This window comes from Panthera leo, chromosome F3 (assembly GCF_018350215.1).
Source record: "Panthera leo isolate Ple1 chromosome F3, P.leo_Ple1_pat1.1, whole genome shotgun sequence".
Classification (NCBI taxonomy): domain Eukaryota; kingdom Metazoa; phylum Chordata; class Mammalia; order Carnivora; family Felidae; genus Panthera; species Panthera leo.
The window spans coordinates 24,510,261-24,533,014 of NC_056696.1; the positions used below are offsets into that span (position 1 = coordinate 24,510,261).

Here is a 22,754-nt window from a genome sequence, read left to right on the forward strand (position 1 = left end):
CACGTGCATGTATGCGTGTGGCTTTTTCCTAAGGCAAACTGTTTGCGAATTCTAGCCCATATACTAAACTTTAGGATAGAAATTTCCATCTCATTCATATTTGTTTCCAGAGTTCTTTAATATAAACAGCAAAACATTTTCAAATTTACTCAAAACACCTATGTGGGAAACCTAACATGTGAAAATTAGCTCAGAGTTGTAAAAGGGGTTTTGTCTTCAGAGTTGAGGGAAATCACTGTCAAAAATGAAATGGAAGTTCCCATCTCAGAGCTCTGTTTATCCTACTTGTTTGTGTGTTGGGGGAAAACTACCAGTGAGTTTTCTCAGTAGTAACAGAATAAAACTAAAAGCAATGAAGGGAAGTCTTACAAAGATTCTTGTTCAGGATCTCTTCTGGTCTGTTTTTAGCAAATGTTTAAAGCAACGCCATCAAAGCAACGCTATCATTTTTCCCTACTGGAGATCTTTATTGTTTGTCTCCTTTATGGGACCCTGATAAACTCCTAAAAATGTTACTTTGCCTTTAAGTCAACAGACTGCATTCTCTCAATGTAACAGCAACAATATAACAAAAGGTTCCAAAGTTCTACTTTAAAAATCACACACAGTTGTAAAGATGCTGAGAACAATGAAGCCGCACTAAAATACTATAATCTCACTTGACTTCTAACAAGTTTACAGCCTGAAATCTTAACTCAGAAAGCTCAGAACAAAGTTTCCTAGATCTGAAAATTTTTAAAGCCCAGTTCTTTGGAAATATATTGGGGAGATGTGTCATCACACAAATCTAAAATAATTTAGATAAGAAAATTATTTATAGTTCTTATTTCATAGAAATCCACATATGAAAAACATAACCTATGCATTCATAATAAGAAGTTCCCGGTCTCAAGTTCACTGTATTTCAAAGGAAAAACCTAAAGAAAGAAATAAGCAATAATCACAGTTGTTGATCAGCAGTAACAGAAGCTGAGGTTTATGACAGGTTTTCCTTCTCGTAACTTCAGAGAAGAGCTAAACATACTGGACACAGAGTAATTCTGCAGTTTCATAAAAGCTCACTTGAAAAAGTCTGAGGCAAACACATAGGTAACGTTATCTGGCTACTGCCCTTCCTCCAAGGTATGTAAATGCCTTCTGTAAATCTTAGCATTCATTTTTCTGTGACAATTCCCTAACAGAGACTGAGTGATCTCTGAAGATCTGTACGCAGGACAAACAAGTTGAAAACGTTTTTTTAGCTCAAATGTTGTAAAATAGAATGTATAACAGGTTAAAATTATTATTAATTTCAATCCACAGAAAGCAGTGTGTCCTGTCCTCTTCAAGGTGGCCAAACTGGTACATACTGTAACTGTATCAAGCCATACTCCTTGATCTGCCTCCTTACTGGAACAACACATCATAATACAACTCTGAAACACAATACAAAATTAAATTGGTGCCCAAGGGTACCAAAGAAGCCTTATTCATTCACAGGCTCGACCTTGATGAAAAGTTTCAAGGATAACAGACCACTTCCTTGGGAATGATGCCAATGTCTTCTTAGTTTAAAAAAAAAAAAAAAAAATCAAGGCAGTTTAAGTCCCAAGGTTGGATTATTGAATAATTAAGTTCCTGTGTGGCCATTCACCCCAGTGGGAAGCCATTCTGCTAAAATAAACTTCAAGCTCTTTTTTTTTTTTTTTTTTTTTGAGGCTAAGAGAAAAAATGTTGTGTCAGTTGAAAGACACTGCTGGAATTGGGGGTTTCCAGCAACAGATTTCCAGCAGAGGCAGTATGAGGACACACATTTTGATATGCGGGAAACCAAATGACAGAAACTGTTTTATCAGTTATTAGACTTCAGGCCTCAAATAAAATAATGGTCATTAAATGTATTTGTAATAAAGTATATACTTTTGGAGAGAAGAAATATTTTTTGATTACAGGGAAATAATGGAGTATCCTTCAATGATGTATGTAGCACTTTAGGATTAAATCTTATAACTAAGAACATCTTTTCAAACATCCTAAAAAGGAACTCAATTATTTTTAGTAACCTTTTACTCCACCATTAATGTAAGTCCTTTCCTCAAGACACTAAGGAAAAAGAAGGGTTGAAATGTGGTTGGTGCGCAAGGAGGATATAAATGAAAAAGAATTTAACTAAGAAGTAAGGAAGCTATTCATAGCACTGGCAGAGTGCCTCTTCAGACCTGAGTGTTCTCTATTTGCAGATGCATATTATAGTTACAGTATAAAGTGTGGGAAACAGTGATAAACCTTGCAAGTGGATGGATTTTTCAGACATTCTAATTTTCTTTGGAAACTCTTGGAAGGTTGCTTGTAGTGTATCTTTATGTTCTTTATAATGTTACTTAGCAAGTCTCTGCTGCAGGAACTGAGTAGTCTGAGAGTTCATTCATTCATTCATTCATTCACGCATTCAACAAATAATTAAGACCAAGTACTACCTAGACACTGGGGCAATAGCAATAAAAAGAGCAAAGTTCCTGCTTTCATGGATGTTATTTTCTAGTGGAGGAAGGAACATAGGAAACAATCAAAGACTACCAATATGTAATATATTGAGTAGCAACAAATGTGGTAAGTGTTGTAAAGGAGGACTACTTTATCGGCTGCAATTGTAGAGCGGGTGATAGTAGATTCCACCAGAGTAATGACAGTGTAGCACAAGAATGGGCAGAAATGACAGATTTGGAATATACTTTTAAGACAGAACTGCCAGAATTTGTTGACGTGTTAATTTGGGGTATGACAATTAGGCGGACTAAAACTAGTAAGAGATTATAGCAAGGTTACAGGATACAAAGTTAATATAGAAAAGTCAAGTGAGTGCTTTCTTATATACCAGCAATGAACAACTATAATCTGAAATAAAAAAGACAACATCATTTATACTTGCATAAAATAGGCATAAACCTAACAAAAATATGTACAGGATCTATATAAGGAAAACTATAAAACTCTGATGAAAGAAATCAAAGGAAATCTAAATAAATAGAGAGACAGTCTATGTTCCTGGATAGGAAGGCTCAATATTGTTAACATGCCAGTTCTTCCCAAAGAGAGCTACAGATCTCAAGCCCAAACAAAGCTTTAACAAATTATTTTGTGGATATGGACAAACTGTTTCTAAAGTTTATATGGAAAGGCAAAAGACCTAGAATAACATAAGACTGAAGAAGATCAAACTGAGAGGACTGACTTACCCAACTTCAAGACTTATAAAGCTATAGTAAATTAAGACCATGTGGGATAGGTAAAGGAATAGACAAATAGGTTAATGGACTAGAATAAAGAGCCCAGAACTGACCCACAAAAATCCAGTCAACTGATCTTTGACAAAGGAGCAAAAGCAAGTCAATAGAGAAAGAATGGTCTTTTCAACAAATGGTGCTGGAACAATTGACTATCAACATAGAAAGAAAATGTATCTAGATACGCTCCTTACACTTTTCACCAAAATTAACTCAAAGATGATCATACATCTAAATGTAGAACACTAAATCATAAAACTTGTAGAAGACAATGTAAGAGGGAATCTAAGTGACCTTGGAATTTGCAATGAGTTTTTTAAAATTTTATTTTAAAGTTTATTTTTATTTATTTTGAGAGAGAGATAGAGAGCAAGAAGGGGAGGGGCAGAGAGAGAGGGAAACAGAATCCCAAGCAGGCTCTGCACTATTAGTGGGGCTTGAACTCATGAACCATGAGATCATGACCTGAGCCAAAATTAAGAGTCGGACACTCAACCAACTGAACCACCCACACCAACTGAGCCCCCAGTGATGAGTTTTTAGATACAACACCAAAAGTGTGATCCACAAAAGAAAAAAATTACTTAGTTGGGCTCTGTTAAAATTAAAAACTTCTGTTATGCAAAAGGCACTATTAAAAAAATGAAAAAACAAGCCACACGGTGGGAGAAAATATTTGCAAAACACATGTTTGACAAAAGGACTCGTATCCAAAATACATAAACCCTTAAAACTCAACAAAAAGAAAAACAACCAGCGCAAATAAAAAAAAAAAGTGGGCAAAAGATCTAAACAGGCATTTCACCAAAAAAGATACACAGGTGGCACATGAACATATGAAAGATGCTCAACATCCTATGTCATAGGGAAAATGCAAATTTAAAAACACAAGATACTACTTATGCACCTATGAGCATAGCTAAAACTCAAAACACAAAAAATGCCATGGTGGCAAGGATGCATATTGCTAAGTGAAAGAAGCCAATACGAAAAGGCTACATACTGTGTAATTTCACCTATACAGCATTCTGGGAAAGGCAAAACTATAGAGAAATTAAAAGTTCAGGGGCTGCCAGGGGTTCAGGGTAGGGTCCAAGGGATGAATACATGGAACATAGGGGATTTTTAGGGTGGTGAAACTACTCTGTATGTAATGGTGGACACATGGCATTATGAATGTGTCAAAATCAATAGAAGTGTTCAATAAAGAGTAAACCCTAATGTAAACCATGGGATTTAGTTAAAATAATGTATCAATATGGGTTCATTAATTATAACAAATGCACCACACTAATGCAAGATGTTAAAAATAACACTAATAAACACTGCGTTGGGCTGGGGCTTATATGGGAAACCTCTGTAGTATCTGTTCAATTGTTCTGTAAATCTAAAATTATTCTCAAAACTAAAGTCTATCTATACAGAGAATGGCTCCAAGGGTTTTGGCCTGAGCTTCAGAATGAATAGAGTTGCCATTGACAGACTTGGGGAAAACTGCAGAAGGACCAGTCTAGGTGACAAATTGAGTTCTTTCTGGACATGTTATTTGAGGTATCTTTTAGATCTCAGTGGTGATATCAAAAAGGCAGTCAAACATGGAGAGTTTGAATTGGAGACATAAATTTGGGGGTCCTCAGTATATCAATGATATTTAAAACTGGAACCAGATGAGGTTTTCTAGGGAGTGAGCATGAGGAAGAGAAAAGCTCAGAGATCTAAGCCTTAGAGCATTTTTTTAAAAAAATTTTTTAACGTTTATTTATTTTTGAGACAGAGAGAGACAGAGCATGAACAGGGGAGGAGCAGAGAGAGAGGGAGACACAGAATCTGAAACAGGCTCCAGGCTCTGAGCTGTCACCACAGAGCCCTACACGGGGCTTGAACTCACGGACCGTGAGATCATGACCTGAGCTGAAGTCGGACGATTAACCGACCGAGCCACCCAGGCGCCCCGCCTTGGAGCATTTTAACATGTAGAGGCTAGAAACCTGAAAAAGTTCAGCACAGGAGGCAAAGAAATGGCAAGTGATGGAGAGTTATTAACCTCCTCAAATCCCCAAGTTATACTCTGCACTAATAGCCGATCATTTCCTATCTCTTCAGATGTGTGTATTTTAATTGGAGTCTTTAGAGAGAATGGAAACAAACATTACAATTCCTAATATTCTCATTCAAATAATTTCCCACCTTTGTGTCAGGATATACCTGTGTCTCTCAAAGGCCTCAAAGAGGCAAAACCCCTGCTCTAACTTTCTCTTGTTTTTGGATTCCATTCTGCCTTCCTTGATCTACTACTGCTTACCTGGAGGGTGGTTACTTTTCTCATATTCTGTCTGTCTCTCCTTCCCCCCCACTTCTTCCTCATTCTTCCAACCCTCATCTCTCTCACATCACACACATACACAAATACACACGCATGCACACCCTTGTTCTAGGGCTTTCTCACCAGTTGCAGACAGGTACTCCTTCTGCCGTTACTAATACTCTGTCATAATAAACCATTTGCAATTTTCAGGCTCTCGGTCTTCAATACCTGGCTCATGATGTTACTTCTGCCAGGAACTTGCATTCCTATCCCCATTCCACATGACACGCCTACACATATTTCAAACAACTGGTCTTGCAAGAACGTTCTCAGACTCCCCCACCTCCCACACCACCAGCCGAGGCTGGATCTTCTCCCTCTGCAGTCTTCCTCAATGCCATGTACACACCTCTCATTACATCTCTCACACTGGATATAAACGCCTGTCCGTCTCAGCTCTAGACGGTGAGCATTATGAGGGCAAGGTCTGTGATATTTTGTACCCCTTACGTCCAATACATAACAGGCACCCAGTAAATGAATAGAAAACCTAGAAAATACTGCCTTTTTAAGTACCTCTAAAGGCAAAACCTGTTTCTACTTTGCTCTAGTCTATAATTACATTTATGTTCGTTATACTTAATGTTAAGTAAAACTATAATTATATACATTTTTAACATTTTTACTAAAAGGTACATTATTTTGGTATAAGAACAATAAATAAAATATTAATTTTTCCCTACACATCTCAGTGTTTTAAAATATGGGTTCTTTTTCTTCTCCCAATAAAAACACTGACATAACATATTTAAAGATAAATGTTTGGTCCATTTTTATTATCTGGGTTACTGCTGTGAAAACACATAAACAGCTAATATTTCTAAAGTAATCATGTTCTTTAAAAAGGGAAAATTACTATCAATAGTTTTTAAACAGAATTATTTAAAAGCTGTATTAATTCTAACAAAGAAAAAAGAACTGCAGCTTTTTTGATTCAATGTTGGAAGAAAGGTGAGTGCATTCTTTTGAAAACAATGTAGGGGCCCCCGGGTGGCTCAGCCGGTTGAGGGTCCGACTTTGGCTCAGGTCATGATCTCATGGCTCGTGAGTTCGAGCCCCGCATTGGGCTCTGTGCTCACAGCTCAAGCCTGGCGCCTGCTTCTGATTCTGTCTCCCTCTCTCTCTCTGCCCTCTCCCTCTCACAATCTCTCTCTCTCTCTTTCTCTCTCTCTCAAAAATAAAGATTTTTTTAAAAAAAATTTTTAAAAAGAAAATAATGTTGTACTAAACAGGTTGATAGGGCTTAATAAGCTGAGCATCAAATTTAAAAAAATCACAGACTACGAATCCTAATTTTGGCTCCGACACTCATTTCTATGTGTAATGAATTGTTTTCACCTCTCTTACCACATAAATTCCCTTAACTGTACCAGGATCAAGGATCTTGACGGAAGAGTGTTGATGAAACCAAATGACTACAGTTCTTAGACTGTTAGCCTTACAGCTGCTGAACTAGCAGATGCCCAATTTGGTATATGGAATGTTGAACCTTTTTCTAAGTTTCTAGAGTAATATTCAGATTGGAAGGTACTAAGAAAGAGAACATTCAGAAACATTTTCTCTCAGATAAAATGGCTGACGGTACCCATTTTAGAGAGGTTATCAATCACCATAAATCAAAATAAATGCCACTAATTTGTGGGAGTGGAGGGATGAAATGGCCGCTGGAAAATCTATCCTCACACGAGCTATCCACTATCCTCTGGACCAAGAGGAGAGGACCGTTTATAATTTAGTCAGGTTTCAAAAGGATGAATGATTAATTCATATTACTAAGCAAGGAATTACAGTTCTTTGTAATATAAGAAATCTACAGATCGTTTCAAAAAACAGTATCTTAACTATCCTTGGTTTTCATAATTGCACAAAATACTTCACTCAGCTTTTTTTTAAACTTGTAATATCCATAAACACAGATAAGCATAAAATATGGCAACTGTGGTTTCAGTTTTCAGCACATCTCTCATATTTTACTGAAGAAACTAAATTGACATTGAATTGGGAGATGACACAGGCTCTCTCAGAAAAGAAAACTCATAGTTCAAAAACAAAAAAACAGGCACCTGGCTGGCTCAGTCAGTAGAGCATGTGGGATTGTGAGTTCAAGCCCCACACTGGATATAGAGCTTACTTTAAAAAAAAAAAAAAAAACTTGAAAAAAAATTTTTCCTCATAATTTGCTATGTGTCCTGGAATAAATTAATCAAGATACTTTCACACTGGAGCACCTGGGTGGTTTAGTCGGTTAAGTGTCTGACTTTGGCTCAGGTCATGATCCCAGAGTTCATGGGTTCGAGCCCTGCGCTGGGCTCTGTGCTGACAGCTCAGAGCCTGGAGCCTGTTTTGGATTCTGTGTCTCCCTCTCTCTCTGCCCCTCCTCTGCTCATGCTCTGTCTCTCTTGCTCAAAAATAAATAAACATTTAAAAAAGAAAAGCTAGCTTCACATTTACAGCTACCTATAATACTACTACAGAAACCTGTCATACCATTGTCCTAACTTTGTTATAATATACTTCTCCCATTTAGGAACATTCAATAAATATCAGTGGCCAAAGAGAAGCCAAACTATTTGACTTCATTTGCTACCGTAGCACTGAAAAAGGTCTCTGGCTTTCATTAGGATTCCTCTGGTTACCTCATCTTTAAATTCATCAGATCTCTTTGACCTCAGTGAATTCATTAATATGATTTTATACCATTGCTGAATCTGTGGAAACTCTACTCAGAACATTTGCTGTCATTTACCAATCTTGCTACATGGATTCCTAGATTCACTTTAGTAAGAAATAACGTGGAGTACTTCCCATTTGCATATACCATCCAAATATATAACTTAATATAGTATTTTAAAATGTAAGCTAAAAATCATTCTACAGTAGCTTTAAGAGGTATTTTTAGATGAGAGAAAAAGGAGATGTGTCCTTTCCTGAAAGAGACACAAACAACCTCCTACTCCATCAGCATAATTTTCCCACTACATAGTCGGATGCGGGCACTTTACCAATTCTACTTCCCCACTGGAGATCAGCAATTAGTATTGAATCAATATTTTCACAAGGGACTATTACACACAAGACCTTCTGAGACTTGAAATATACATCAAAGTGTTTTAACTATAGACATATATCATATATAACTGCTTTACAGAAATTACAGGTCGCAAAGTGTACTTTTGCTCAAAGTAATGCATTTACCCACTTCCACTCAAATACACATTCACTCTTGCAAGAAACTGTGTAAATTAAATCATGTCCAAAGCCTGGGAAAACAATTAGGAAATGGATACAAAAACTGTTCAGGCATTCTTATAAATTCACACAGATAAAACATTAGATATTGACTAGAACTGTTAACTTTTAAGGTGTCAGTAAATATATATACACACCAACAATAAATAATGGAAAGAATAAGCTATGCAAATACCCATGCTACTCTGCACTCAGTGGTTAGGGAGCAAGGTACCTACTGAAGTGATTTTAAGAGATACAGTAAGATTGTTCATTATCATCACTGGGGAAATGCTTTATAACTAAGTTGTCGTTACCTATGTAAATGATAGACTTTGGGCCAGTTTTACAAACAACAGACTCCAAAATTTAGGATGTAAATAAAGGAGACAGCTTATCATGCCTTCTATGCTATGTCATTTGTAGACAGCATGGGCTTACACCTCCAGCAAATTACTAACTCCTCTGGCTCTCATGCTTTGTATACTACCCAGATTCCCTAGTAATAAAAATGTGATTTAATGTTTTTGAGGGATACAGAGCATGCACACATACACACACATGCATGCATGCATGCATACCATCAATCAAGCAGCTAAGCAGCATAGTTTAGGATAGTGATTTACAATTGGGTGTGCTCAGGTTGATTGTGCAGTGTGTGACAAGTAATTTGTTTCTAACAATAAAGTACCAAAGTTGGCAGGTTATGATTCAATATAAAATTAAATAATCATCATTCTCATCCATTTACATTCCACCATGCTTTCCTAAGTGAGAGTCAAAGAGAGAAGTCAGCATCAAGAAGTCCTGGGAACAATACAGGACCAAAGCCTATAATACTAATACTATGTGTCTATGCAGCAATCCAACAAAAGCGAACTGGAATAGTGAGTCAAAACAACTATAATAACAAAGGTTAAAACCACCAGCAAAAGCTAAGCACTAAGTATCGATAGTTATTAAGATCACACAGAGACGTAACCAGACATTATATGCCTACCAATGAAAGAACAGACCACCAGCTATAGTCTTACTAATGTGATCAAATTAAATCTATAAACCCTCTGGTTGCAGCTGCCACTTTGCAGCAAACACAGAGGACAGGGAAACATGTTGCAATGCACCATGAGTGAGCAATTAGCAAACCCAGACTATGGGAAAGTACACAGGTCCAACTGCCCAGATTCTTTAACAGGAAAATTGCTAAGAAAAGAAAGGGATAGAGGCAGAACCAATACATCAGGGCTAGTAAGCTACTGGTCTGTGAGCCAAATCTGAACTTCTGTTTTTATAAATAAAGTTATATAAGAACACGGCCACACCCACTTGTTTATGTATTGTCCATGGCTGCTTTCACACTAACATGGCAGAGCTGATGAGTTGTGACAGAGACAAAAGAGCCTGTGAAACTAACAGCCTTTGCTATCCAGAGCTTTATGGAAAAAGTGTGCCAATCTCTACTGCAGATTAATGGAGATTTATAAGATACGACAAAAAAAATTTAATGGGCAAAATTCATGAGACACAAAGAACTCTATAAACTTATTTGCAGAGATAAAGTTGATTTTAAATTTTATATGGAAAATAAAAGGACTAGTATAGCAAAAAAAAAAAAAAAACACAACTTTGAAAAAGAACAGTTGAAAGACTTACACTACCTGATTTCAAGTCTTCCTATAAAGCTACAGTCACCAAGACAGTGTGACACTGACATAAGGACAGACACACAGTGCATAGCACAGACTAGAGAGTCCAGAAAGAGAAGCACACACACGGTCAACTGAGTTTCAACACAGGTGTCACAGTAATTAAATCACACTGGAACAACGGGACATGCATTTGCAAAAACAAAAAAAGAAAAAAAGAATCTTGACTCTTAGCTCACACCACATATAAAATTCAACTCAAAATTAACCACGGACCTAAAAGTAAAAACTAAAACTGTAAAATTTCAAAAGAAAACATAATTGAAAATTTTATGACTGTGGGTTAATAAGCACACACTTCTTACACAGAACCCAAAAATGACAAACTATAAAAGAAAATAAAAAGATTAAATTGAACATCAATCAAAATTAAAACCTCTGTTCCTCTAAAGAAATTTAAAAAAGTCATAGACTAAAAGAAAATATTTTCAAAAAAATATTTGATAAAAGAATTGCATCTAGAACACATAAAGAACTCTTACAATTTATGAAGAACACAATACAACCTTTAAAATTTAAGCAATAGATTTGAGCTGATACTTGACAAAGAAGAGGTATGGGTGGCAAATATGTACATGAAAAGATGCTCAGCATCGTTAGTCATTAGGGAAATACAAATTTAAAGTCACAATGAGATATCACTACTTAACTGAATGGCTAAAATTAAATAAACTGATCATCCAAATGGTTAAAACTAAATAAACTGATCATCCAAAATGATCACCCAACTGGAACTTTTATACTTTGCTGGTGAGTATAGAAAGTAACACAGTCACTTTGGAAAATAGTTTGGCAGTTTCTCATAAAATTAAAAATATATTTGCCATATGAACATTTCAATGCCTAAATGTTTACTCCAGAAAACTGAAAGCATATGTCTACACAAAGACCTATATGAGAATATGTACAGTGTTTTCATCCATAAAAGCCCCAAACTAGAAACAATCCAAATGTCCAACAACTGGCACCTGGATAAACAAATGGTGGTGCATCCACATAATGGAACACTACTCAGCAATAAAAAGGGGCACACTACTTTAGGCAACAGCATGGAAGAATCTCCAAAGCATTATGCTAAGGGACGGAAGCATGACACAAAGGTTATGATTCCATTGATATGACATTCTGGAAAAGACAACACCAGAGGGATTGATGACAGAGGAACATGAGGGAAGTTTGGGGAGAATTGTGTATTGGTTACATGACTATACATTTATTAAAAACTCACAGGTCTATTTCCCTAAAATGAGTGATTTTTATAATATATAAATTTTACCTCAGTAAGATTGACTTAAAAAAAAGGCACAACTATACTATAGGGAAACACAAGGAAATTATTACTATAAAACTATGAATAACAGTTACTTTTGTGGGAAGGAGAGGGTTATGCTTGGAACAAAGCACATGGAAGAGGTCTGGGGATAGCTGAAAAGAGTTCTATTTCTTTGCTTGATGGTAGTTACAAGGATTCAAGATGTTTGCTATATAACTCAATCTATACATTTTTATTGTGCAGTTTTCTGTATCTGGTTTTATTTTACAATAAAGATTTAAGACAAGAAACAACGTGTTGGCGGGGATATGGAGGAAAGGGAACACTTGTGCACTGTTGGTGGGAATGTAAACTGGTGCAAACAGTATGGAAGACAGTATGGAGGCTCCTCAAAAAATTAAAAAAAAATACCATATGACCCAGTAATTCCACTACTGGGTATTTACCCAAAGAAAATGAAAATACTAATTCAAAAAGATATATGCACCCCTAGGTTTACTGCAGCATTATTTACAATAGCCAAGATATGGGGTAACCCAAGTGTCCATCAACAGCTGAATGGGTAAAGATGTGGGGTGTGTGTGTGTGTGTGTGCATCATATATATGTAATATAAATGATGGAACATTACTCAGCCATAAAAAAAAAGAATGAAATACTGGCATTCACAACAACATGGATGAACCCAGAAGATATTATGCTAAATGAAGCAAGTCAGAAAAAGATAAAAACCACATGAATTCACTTAAATGTGGAATCTAAAAAACAAAACAACAAACAGACATAAACCCAGAAATAGACTCATAAGTAGAGAACAAACTGGTGGTTGCCAGAGAGAAATGGGTGGAGGGTAGGCAAAATAGGTGAAAGGGATTAAGAGGTACAAACTTCCAGTAATAAAATAAATAAGCCATGAGGATGAAAAGTGTAACATCGAGACTACAGTCAATAATTATATAACTTTGTATGGTGACACATGGTAACTACACTCACTTACCGTGGTGAACATCTTATAATGTATGTAACTGTCAAATCACTACGTTATACTAACATAATACTGTATGTTAACTATACTTCAATAAAAAAAACACCAATAAAATAGAAAGAACTCTAATAGCTATGAGACTTCGCTACCTACTATGAGACCTTGGTTCAACTCACTTAATCCTTCATTATCTTTTGGAAACAGCAGAGTATAAATAAAGATACATTTTTAACCTCAGCTTTTTATATGTGAAATTGGGATAAAATAAGTTCTCTATATACTATTTAGAATTTTAATACTGATGAAATGAGAGTATACCTAGGAATATACTTTGAAATATTGTAATGTCTACAAATGCAAAATACTCTTACAACCACAAGTTATAATCTACAGTATCACTCCCCCTGCTTAAAGCCCTTCAGTGACACCATCCATCTGGCAGCAAGTTTTACAGTGTTCTTTGTGGAACCTAGGACTCAACAGACATGCTTCAGGGTCAGGGACTCATGTACACTGCACAGATTGTGCCTTGCACAAGAACGCCTGATGCAAGCAGGTCTGAAATCTGGCTTATGCTGCTTGCCAAGCCTTAAGTCCTGGTGAAGAGACTTTTGTCAGTCCAGGAGGAGTATCTCTAATTCAAAGGCACTCTCTGAGCTAGCTGTAGCCCTATTCAAAGACTCCCCCATAAGTTAATACCTTCTTTTTTGTCAAACAGTAACAATGTGCACTGTCTGAAAAGCTTCTGCATAGTGAAGACAAACCTCCAATGAGCACATTTTAGGTTTCTCTTTCCCTGGCTACAAATGGAGTTGAGCCATTTGAGTTCCTTTTCTGTGACTTGTCTGTTTCTGTCCATGTTTTTTGTTGGTTTGTTTTTCCTGGAGTCACATAAGTTATTCATATACTATGAATCTGTCAGTTATGTGTAAATGTCTTCTCCTACTCATGAAAACTTACATATTATGAGACTATAAACCAATAACCTTTTTTTGTAGTTTTGAACTTTATTTTTTTTAAATATTATTTATTGTCAAGTTGGCTAACATACAGCATATGCAGGAGCAATTTACTAACAATCAGTAAAAGGGAAGGTGTAAATGCTAGAAGTCCCAGCCATTCTACCTCTAGACTTTCACCAGAGAAACTCTCATACATGACAACAAAGATATACTTATGAGGCTCTTCATTACCGTACAACCTTTGATAGCAAAAAATTGAAATCAGTGATGGCTTTCATAATCTAGGTAACCTTTTCCGCCTCATTTCCCATACTTCCCTATTTTCTCATGAGTTCTATTTACTCATTTCTTCATCAGCTACCTTATCCAACATTATTAAGCATCTACTCTGAACCAGACACCATGCATACAGCCAGGCAATCATGCTTAATTACTTGTAGTTGTCCTGCTAAAACATGGCCTCTTACCACCTTCAGGGGGTTTTTCCTGTCCTTCCTCTGAATCCTGCTACAACCTTCTATAAAGTACTTTTCCATACTCGTACTCCATTATCCTTGTTATTCAATTACCTAACAATAAAATAAGTTGAGACAGTCCCAAATTACACATTTAATGAAATCTCAGAACAAAGGAGAATTGTTTTTATTAGATTCCATCCAAAAATTACCAAAAAATGAAATAAAATTTATTTTCCACACCAACATTTAGCGCTAGAACACTATTTTTAAGGAGATGTCTTAAGTACCATCTGATCTCATTTACATGTGGAATCTTAAAAAAAAAAAAAGTCCCTAGATACAGAGAACAGATTGGTGGTTGTCAGAGGCAGGGGGTAGGCAGTAGACAAAATGGGTTGAGGGAGTCAAAAGGTACAGGGTTCCGATAAAATAAATAAATTATGGGAATATAATGTATAGCACGGCAACCACAATTTATAATACTATATTGCATATTTGAAAATGGCTAAGAGAGTAGATCACAAAAGTTCTCACTACAAGAAAACAAATTCTGTAAACTACATAAGGTGACAGATCTTGACTAGGCTTGTTGTGATGATCATTTTACAATGTATACAAATACCAAATCATTATATTGTACTTCTGAAAGCTAATATGATGTTGTATGTCACTTATACCAAAAAAGGGAGTTGTATTGATTAACATGGTATCCCCAGTACTTAGATCACTGCCTGACACATAACACTCAATAAATATTTGGTAAGTAAAGACTAAAAAGCCTCAGCAATATTATATGACAAATAATGATGTTTAAAAATAAACACAGTGATTTATTATTGAGAAAAGTAAGAGCTGTTAGCTCTCTTACATATATTTTATGGTGAGCTACCCTCACAAGGTCCTACCCAAATACTTTTTGGACAGATCTCAATGAATTTCTTACCTATGCGAGGCTGCCAAAGATTTAAAGCCAACAATTTTCTCCTCTATGTTACTAATGAAGGAAAATTCCTACATTAACCACAAATGTCGGAAATTACAGCATTACTGTTAGATACATAACATTTTATATATAAAGCATTCATGGAAGTAAAAACAGATAAAAGTATGCCTACTACCTAAAATATCGTTCCTGTTAAAGACCGAGGAACCATACCAAACACACATTCTCTCATTCACACACACAAATCTTTATTTGTTAAAAAGTTATTTGCATACTTTGAGTTGAGAAAATTTTATGCCATAAAAGGCATAATAAATCTAATAGGTGCTGAGCCTCATTTATGCTATTTTCTATATTATTATTCTACTGCTAATATAACTATGAATATTTATATAAAAACCAATATACAAAGACTTAAGCCCTCTGAGTTATTAAATGCAAGAGTGTAAAAATGGCTTACTAAGTTATCCTTTCAACTAATTCTATTTAAGAAGAAAACAAGCTTTATGCAATAAAGCTGGAAAATCAATAATCATCAGTTGGCAAGAACTAGAAATTAATAGGACTCAAATTTGTACCTCTAGACTTATGAAATCATTTTGATTCAAATAGACTACTGATTTTATTTTTTAGGATTAAGTTCAGGTTAATTAAAAATGGTAGTTCCTTGTCCAAACAAATAATATAACAATAATACTAGATAATATAGTATTTGTTGCAATAACTAAAAGACACAGAGGGGGAGTTTTAAGGAATGAATTATTAAGCCTTTTAGATATAGAAAGGCTTGGAAATCATGCTAGTGAAAAATACAAAGTATCAGTGATCAAATTTGATGTCAACTCTATCAACTATTTGTGATCCAAACACACAAAAAAATCTCACAATAAAGGGCCTCTAAGAGAAGGGTGTGAATAGCCTGATATATCAAAACACAATTCTCATAACGAATTATACAAAGCCATACAAAAATACTAATAGAAATCTAAAAATTAGTGTAATACAGTTTTATGGAATATAACAATAAAAATAACCAATTATAATAGCTTTGATTTGGAAGGGATCTTACATATTATCTATGGATAATCTAGACCCCTCAATAAAGGACAAAGAAACTGAAACCCAGAGAAATTAGGTATGTCACCAACCATCAAACAAAATATTAAGTGTCAGTGCCAAGACCAGAACCCAGGTCTTAAGGTTTTAGTCCAGTGCTCTTTTTACCTCGATCATAGTGAACTAGAAAAAACAGGTATTTATCAAAGTCCTTCATGTTGGAATTTAAGGTGCTATGCCGTCTTCCACGCTTAATACACCTACCCAAATATAGCTATGTTTTTATTTGTCCTTTCTTCCTGACTCACAAGCTCAGAAGCTAGGATCCTCTTCCTTTAGCTCAATATTGATCTCAACTATTTCCTTGAATCCATCCCTTCCCATCTCTCAAGAATCTTGCTCCATGATGGGTGCCTGGGTGGCTCAGACGGTTAAGTGTCCGACTTAAGGTCATGATCTCACAGTTCATGGATTCCATCCCCGCGATAGGCTCTATGCTAACAGCTCAGAGGCTGAAGTCTGTTTTGAATTTGTGTCTCCCTCTCTCGGCCCCTCCCCATTTCACACTCTGTCTCTCTCTCTCAAAAATAAACATTAAAAAAAAATTTTTTTTTAAAGAATTTTACTCTATCAATAATTTTTTTACTCTTCTATTTTCAGCCTTTCTGAATGACAGTTCACAGGACAGCTGGCTTCCCTCAGAACAAGAAAGAGAGACAGAGTGCCCAAGATAGAAGCCATGGTCATTTGTAATGTCATCTTAGAAGTAACATCCCATTGTTTCTGTCTCATTTTATTTGTTACAAGCCAGTCAATAAGCACAGACCACACTCAAGGACAGGGAATTACGCAAGGGTGTGATTACCGGAGTACAGGAAGCCAGGTTAGAAGGTGCCTGCTACAGCTTCTAAAGGAAAAAAGCAGGAAGGGGAAACTTGATAACCAGATACCAGGACTTCTGAAGCAGAAATTATGAAAATGTGGCACTGGCACAAGCATAGGTATACTGACAAATGGAATATAAAGAGAGCCCAGAAACAAGCCAATGCACAGATGGATCTTTGGAAAATGACAGAGGTGATATGTCAGATAATGAGGAAAGAAGGGACTATTCAGAAAATGCAAGTAGAAAAAAATGATTTCCACATGAAAATAAAGTTCCTCCAGTAACCCTCTGTTTGTTCTCCATATTTAAGAGTCTCTTATGTTTTGTCCCCCTCCCTGTTTTCATATTATTTTTGTTTCCCTTCCCTTATGTTCATCTGTTTTGTCTCTTAAAGTCCTCATATGAGTGAAGTCATATGATATTTGTCTAGAAAGGAAATATTTCTCAACCCAGACACAAAGACATTGATTATTAAAAATATATAATATGATTATATTCAAATTAAGAACTGTTATTCATCAAAAAAATACCTGAAAACAGATTTAAAAACTGGGAAATAACCAAAATGATTGTTATCAAGAATATATAAAGAACTCCTACAAGTCAATGAGAAAACTGCAAATAATCCAATAGGCAAAGGATATGAACAGGAATTTCTCAAGAAAAGAAAAAATAAATATATAAATAAATGTTCATTATCAGAGATCAGAAAAATGCAAATGAACACTACCAAGAGATAACTCATTCAACTGGCAAAAATCTTAAAATCTGACAATACTAAATGTCAGAGACAATACTACTCCAAAATATCTTGTTTACATTGCAGGTAGAAAGTGAAGTGAGGCAACCACTTTGGAAAACAGTTTGAAATTATCCCCTAAAGTTGAACATTACAACACTCCATCATCAGGAGGGTGGATGTGAAAACTATGGTACCATCACACGATGGAATATAATACACATACAGAACAATGGGTGAATTTCAGCAGTATAATATAGAGTGCATAAAGTCAGCCTCAAAAGATTACATGCCCTTTATATAAGGCATATATATATGCCTTTTTCTGGGAAACAGAGAAGGAGGAGACCCACAAAGTTAGCTCTAAGTTACTGCCAAGAATCTAGTTTTGTTTTGGGAGGTTGATTTGGAGAATGTGTCATGAAATAAAGATATGTTTTCCAACTATGTGTAACTAAGATTTTTTAAAAAGGTTCCAGAAATGCATGACACTTTCTTTGATTTCAACTTGCAGGTTAATCACACTCTTCCCCAACATCTAAAGCAAATATTACCCGTACCAATTATTATGGTATATCTTAAAATATCTGTGTTTCAACTGTAAGGTCTTGCCTCCTTATAAGAATGAAGACATTTTCTGTTTCCTTAAGGACAGTATTTCTAACATATATATTCCTTCTCTGAAAAAGTACTGACCATACAATAAGTGCTAAATACTTGTTAAATGTTTATATTTAACTCAGTCCTCAAATAGCCCAGAGTAAAGCTATGATCTCTGTACCCTATATTCCTTTAAAAATATTTACTACTGTGAATTTAATGATTCCTGGTGGAAAGGAAACAACCTGATAAAGACCAAAATCACCCGCCTACCTGTTATGGCTGAGGGAAGCACTGATGGGTGTAGGCACCACAGTCTGTAATCCTTCTCCTTCTATCTCAGTACCGACAAGGCAGATGAGCTGCAGATCTGGTAAGCCCACACAATTTACTTCATGCCAACTTTTACCTGAAAGTGCATCATTGAATGGACAATAATGTTAATCAAAAATAAAAGATAAAATTCTAAACTTCCACCTAATACTCTGCTGAGCAAACATCACCCATATTATCTTCTCTTCACTTTCTAGTATTTTCTGTTACCCAGTAATTCCCAAAGTATATGAATGAAGAAATGCCATAGCCCAACCCAACCCTCCAGCCCCCCCACCACAGGCCCAACAACAAAACAATAAAACAAATAACTTACTCTCCATGAGGTCCAGGTAAACCAAGAATGCTATGTAAACTTGGCTGGCATCTCCTATATCTAATTCCATCATTTCTAAATACTGGAAATGAAAATGTAATTGTCAGAGAGGTGAGAATGTCTTAATATTTTCTTTCACTCGATCAATTACTCATTACACATATACAAAAAAGTAGGAGACTTTCTTCTAGGTATAGTGCAAGTTAGAAGGCAATTAATACCTGATCCCCATCTCTAAAAAAAAAAAAAAAAAAAAAAAAAACCCTGAAATTGTTAAGGCAAACACATGCACACTTGCAACTGTTAGGCAAATAAGAACTCATGACAGTAAGTGATGAAAAACCAGTGTGTAGAATAAAAAAGAAACCATGACACAAGTCAGAGCTCTACTCAGGTGGATCAGTTCGTGAATGTTTCATGGCAGAGATGGATACAAGTTGGGCCCTGAAAGGCAGATATGATTTGAGGAAATAGAGAAGTCAGGGTAACAGTGTGAATAATCACACACAGGTGGGAATAAGCCACACATAATCAAGGGCCTCTAAAGAAACCTATCTGCCAAGAATAGAGACTTTAAAAAAAAATCATTAAATGTTTATTTTGAGAAAGAGAGAGAGAGAGAGAGAGAGAGAGGTAGAGTGAGTGTGAGTGAAGGAGGGGCAGAGAGAGAGAGGGAGACAGAATCCCAAGCAGGGTCCACTCTGTTAGAGCAGAGCCTGATGAGAAGCTTGAACTCATGAACCATGGGAGTCAAAATGAAGAGTCAGACGCTGAACCGACTGAGCCACGCAGGCACCCCAAAACATTTTTTAAATAGGATTTCTGTTGCAGCATGTTTGTGGAAGCCACTATTTCCATGGTCTCTGTTTGCCTGTGAAGAAAGTCTGCTAAAATACCACTCCCGCTTCGTTCAGACTTGGTCAGCGCTGGGGGAGCATTCTTCAGTGGGCTATGCCTGCAAGGGAAGCCTGAGGTTTTCCAACTATCCCAGTGACTCAGTGGGTGAGCAGGCCTAAAGTAGAGGTGAGGCATCGGCAGACCCACATGGGTATAAACTTTCAGTCCTTTCTCCAACTAGCTTTGTCCTAAGTGTGTACAGGTCCGGGAGAACAGGGGTTTTATTAGTTGTCCCCCTCATACCTCAGATGTGTTTGAAAATGACAATGAAAAGGTGACTGGAGACCAGGTTGCAAGGGTCTTGATAGTCAAACCAAAAGTTTGAATTTTACCCATAAAGAAACACTGAGGATTTCTAAGCATGAGACCAATATAATGAAATTGATGTTGCATACTATATATATTTTATATATACTATATAGTACTTACTAAATGTTCAGTGCTTTACATTAACTGATTTAATCCGGTAATGACCCTCTAAAGTAAGTACTATTACTATCCCCATTTTACAGATGAGGAAACTGAGGAACAATACGATTTGAAAACTTCTCCCTGGCCCCCCTCAAAAAATCACAAAGCTGGTGACATAACAGGTTTTCAGAGTCCGGCAGTTACTCAAAGTCTCAGGCAGAGAACTATTGGGTTCATGCTTCTTAAGGGTGTTATGATTATTCTCTTTTTTTAAATATAATTTATTGTCAAAATGGCTTACAGGGTATACAGTGTGCTCTTGGTTTTGGGGGTAGATTCCTGTGATTCATCGCTTACATACAACACCCAGTGCTTAGTCCAACAAGTGCCCTCTCAATGCCCATCAACCATTTTCCCCTATCGTCCACCTTTCCAACCCTCGGTTTGTTCTCCGTATTTAAGAGTTTCTTATGGTTTGCCTCCCTCCCTCTCTGTATATATTTCTTCTCCTTCCCTTCCCCCACAGTCTTCTGTTAAGTTTCTCAAGATCCACATATGAGTGAAAACATATGATATCTGTCTCTTTTTAGGGCACTGAGTAACATCTCCATGTTTGTTTTTCTCACCTTGACCAGGAATAAGGGGACAGAGGAGGAGGATAAAATCAAGAAAGAGTACATGAAAAGGGGTGAACTCTTTTCAGACTTCTATCTTCAAAAATGTTTCTTTCCTTGACTGTTTTTAGATAATTATCTATGGCATACTGCTCCCCAGCAGAAGACTGCAATGGTACTAAAGTTACTAGACCCCTCTCTGAGATTCCTACAAAACCCCCATCTCCATTCACTGTCCGTTCATTGTTTGGGAATTACTGGTCCAAGGCAGCAATTTGCCAAACAGAAGCAAGCAAGGTGCTCTATCTTCTTTGCTGCTTTACCAAAAAATACACCCACATTATTAAGCAGTTTTGCTTTGGGGAAGAATGTATTCAAATTTTAAAAGATATCAGAAAAATTAGGAATTCGTACTTCAGCAAAATCACAACGGCACACTCTGGGCTCAATGCTAAGTGCAAACGTAGCTGTGCCTAAACTTTTATCTTCTTATGCATCCAAGGCTCGCAGACTGTTTTTGCTGTGGTTGTTGGGTTACTGCAAGGATTAAATGAGACCCTTCTCAGGAGGAGCCCTACGTTATTACTGGGCTCTGCCTTGAGAGGCGCTGGATTTAATGTCTTGCCCTGGAATGGCTGGGGTGTGTGTGTGTGTGTGTGTGTGTGTGTGTGTGTGTGTGTGTGTGTCGGGGGTGGGGTGTCCGAGCAATAGTTCAACTCTGGCTGGGGTGCGTGCGTGCGTGCGTGCGTGTGTGTGTGTGTGTGTGTGTGTCGGAGTGGGGTGTCCGAGCAATAGTTCAACTCTGGCTGGGGTGTGTGTGTGTGTCGGAGTGGGGTGTCAGAACAATAGTTCAACTCACTGAAACCAACAAAAACAACTGGCTGCAACAGGCAGTGTGCACACGGGTCCCCCTCCGCGAGGTTCGCGCGCAAACTCGGCGCCAGAGCCCCCAAGGCAGTCGAGGGCCGAAGGGGCGGCGCGGCCTTCCACCTGGGGTAGGGGCCTGGACCGGCGCCCTGCTCCTCTCGCGCCTTCTGACCTTAGGGTGAGTGCTCATCCAGGCGTCCTCCGGGGCCCATGAGTGGGCGCCGCCGCCGCGAACGCCGCCTGGGCCCAGGCCGCTGCAGCCCGGCGTGGGCTCGGCACCGCCGCGCTCCTCCATGCCGGGCTGAGCGGGTAGCCGGTGGTGCACCGCGCCCCGCGCCCGGCCGGAAGCAGTGGCGCGCGCGGCTGGGTTCCGCTTCCCCGGCGCGCGCTGCCTCCTGGCGGAGGGGCGCAGATCCTCAGAGGAGGAAAGTTCCATCAGCCCCTCCCTCCGGCCAACGGAGCTAGCGCCTGATCAAATGCGCTCTATAGTTTCCCTCTGCGCTCACTCAAATCTGGGCAGATGGTTGGCGGAAGAAAGTTCAAGAATACCCTTAGCCCAGAAGCTCTTAATTCTCCTTACAGCAGAGCAATTTGCAGCCCCGTTGAGAAAGTGGGGAATACTTCAGGCCTCTTTGCCTTCAGCATTGGCTCCAGGGCTCCTTCTCCTGAGAAAAGGAGAAGCCTCATTCATTGCCCTGTCATGTAAGTTTAAAGTGTGAAAGTCGATGAGATCTCTGTAGAAGAAAGTGGAATGAAGAAAGACCAGACTGCCAAGGGCCATGTTTTTAGGCTGGATCCACCTTTCAGGATTAGAGGAGCAGAGCCTGAAGCATAGACTTGTTGAATGAGCCGT

At 37.5% G+C, this 22,754-nt stretch overlaps 1 protein-coding gene across 10 annotated transcripts in view; it reads right to left on the reverse strand.

Moving 5' to 3' along the window:
- The window catches only part of TSEN15 (tRNA splicing endonuclease subunit 15), a 136,258-nt gene extending 114,036 nt beyond the window's left edge, over positions 1–22,222 (reverse strand). For all 10 annotated transcript variants that reach the window (XR_006198747.1, XR_006198744.1, XR_006198746.1 and 7 more), the window contains exons 1-3: positions 22,074–22,222; positions 19,113–19,194; positions 18,737–18,872 (exon numbers count right to left, since the gene is read on the reverse strand). Coding sequence is in view for 2 of the 10 variants with exons in the window: in XM_042924904.1 (XP_042780838.1) it covers positions 18,737–18,872; positions 19,113–19,194; positions 22,074–22,196 (341 nt within the window). In the remaining 8 variants the exon portion in view is untranslated. The remainder of the gene's footprint in view (positions 1–18,736; positions 18,873–19,112; positions 19,195–22,073) is intronic.
- Positions 22,223–22,754: the final 532 nt, after the last annotated feature.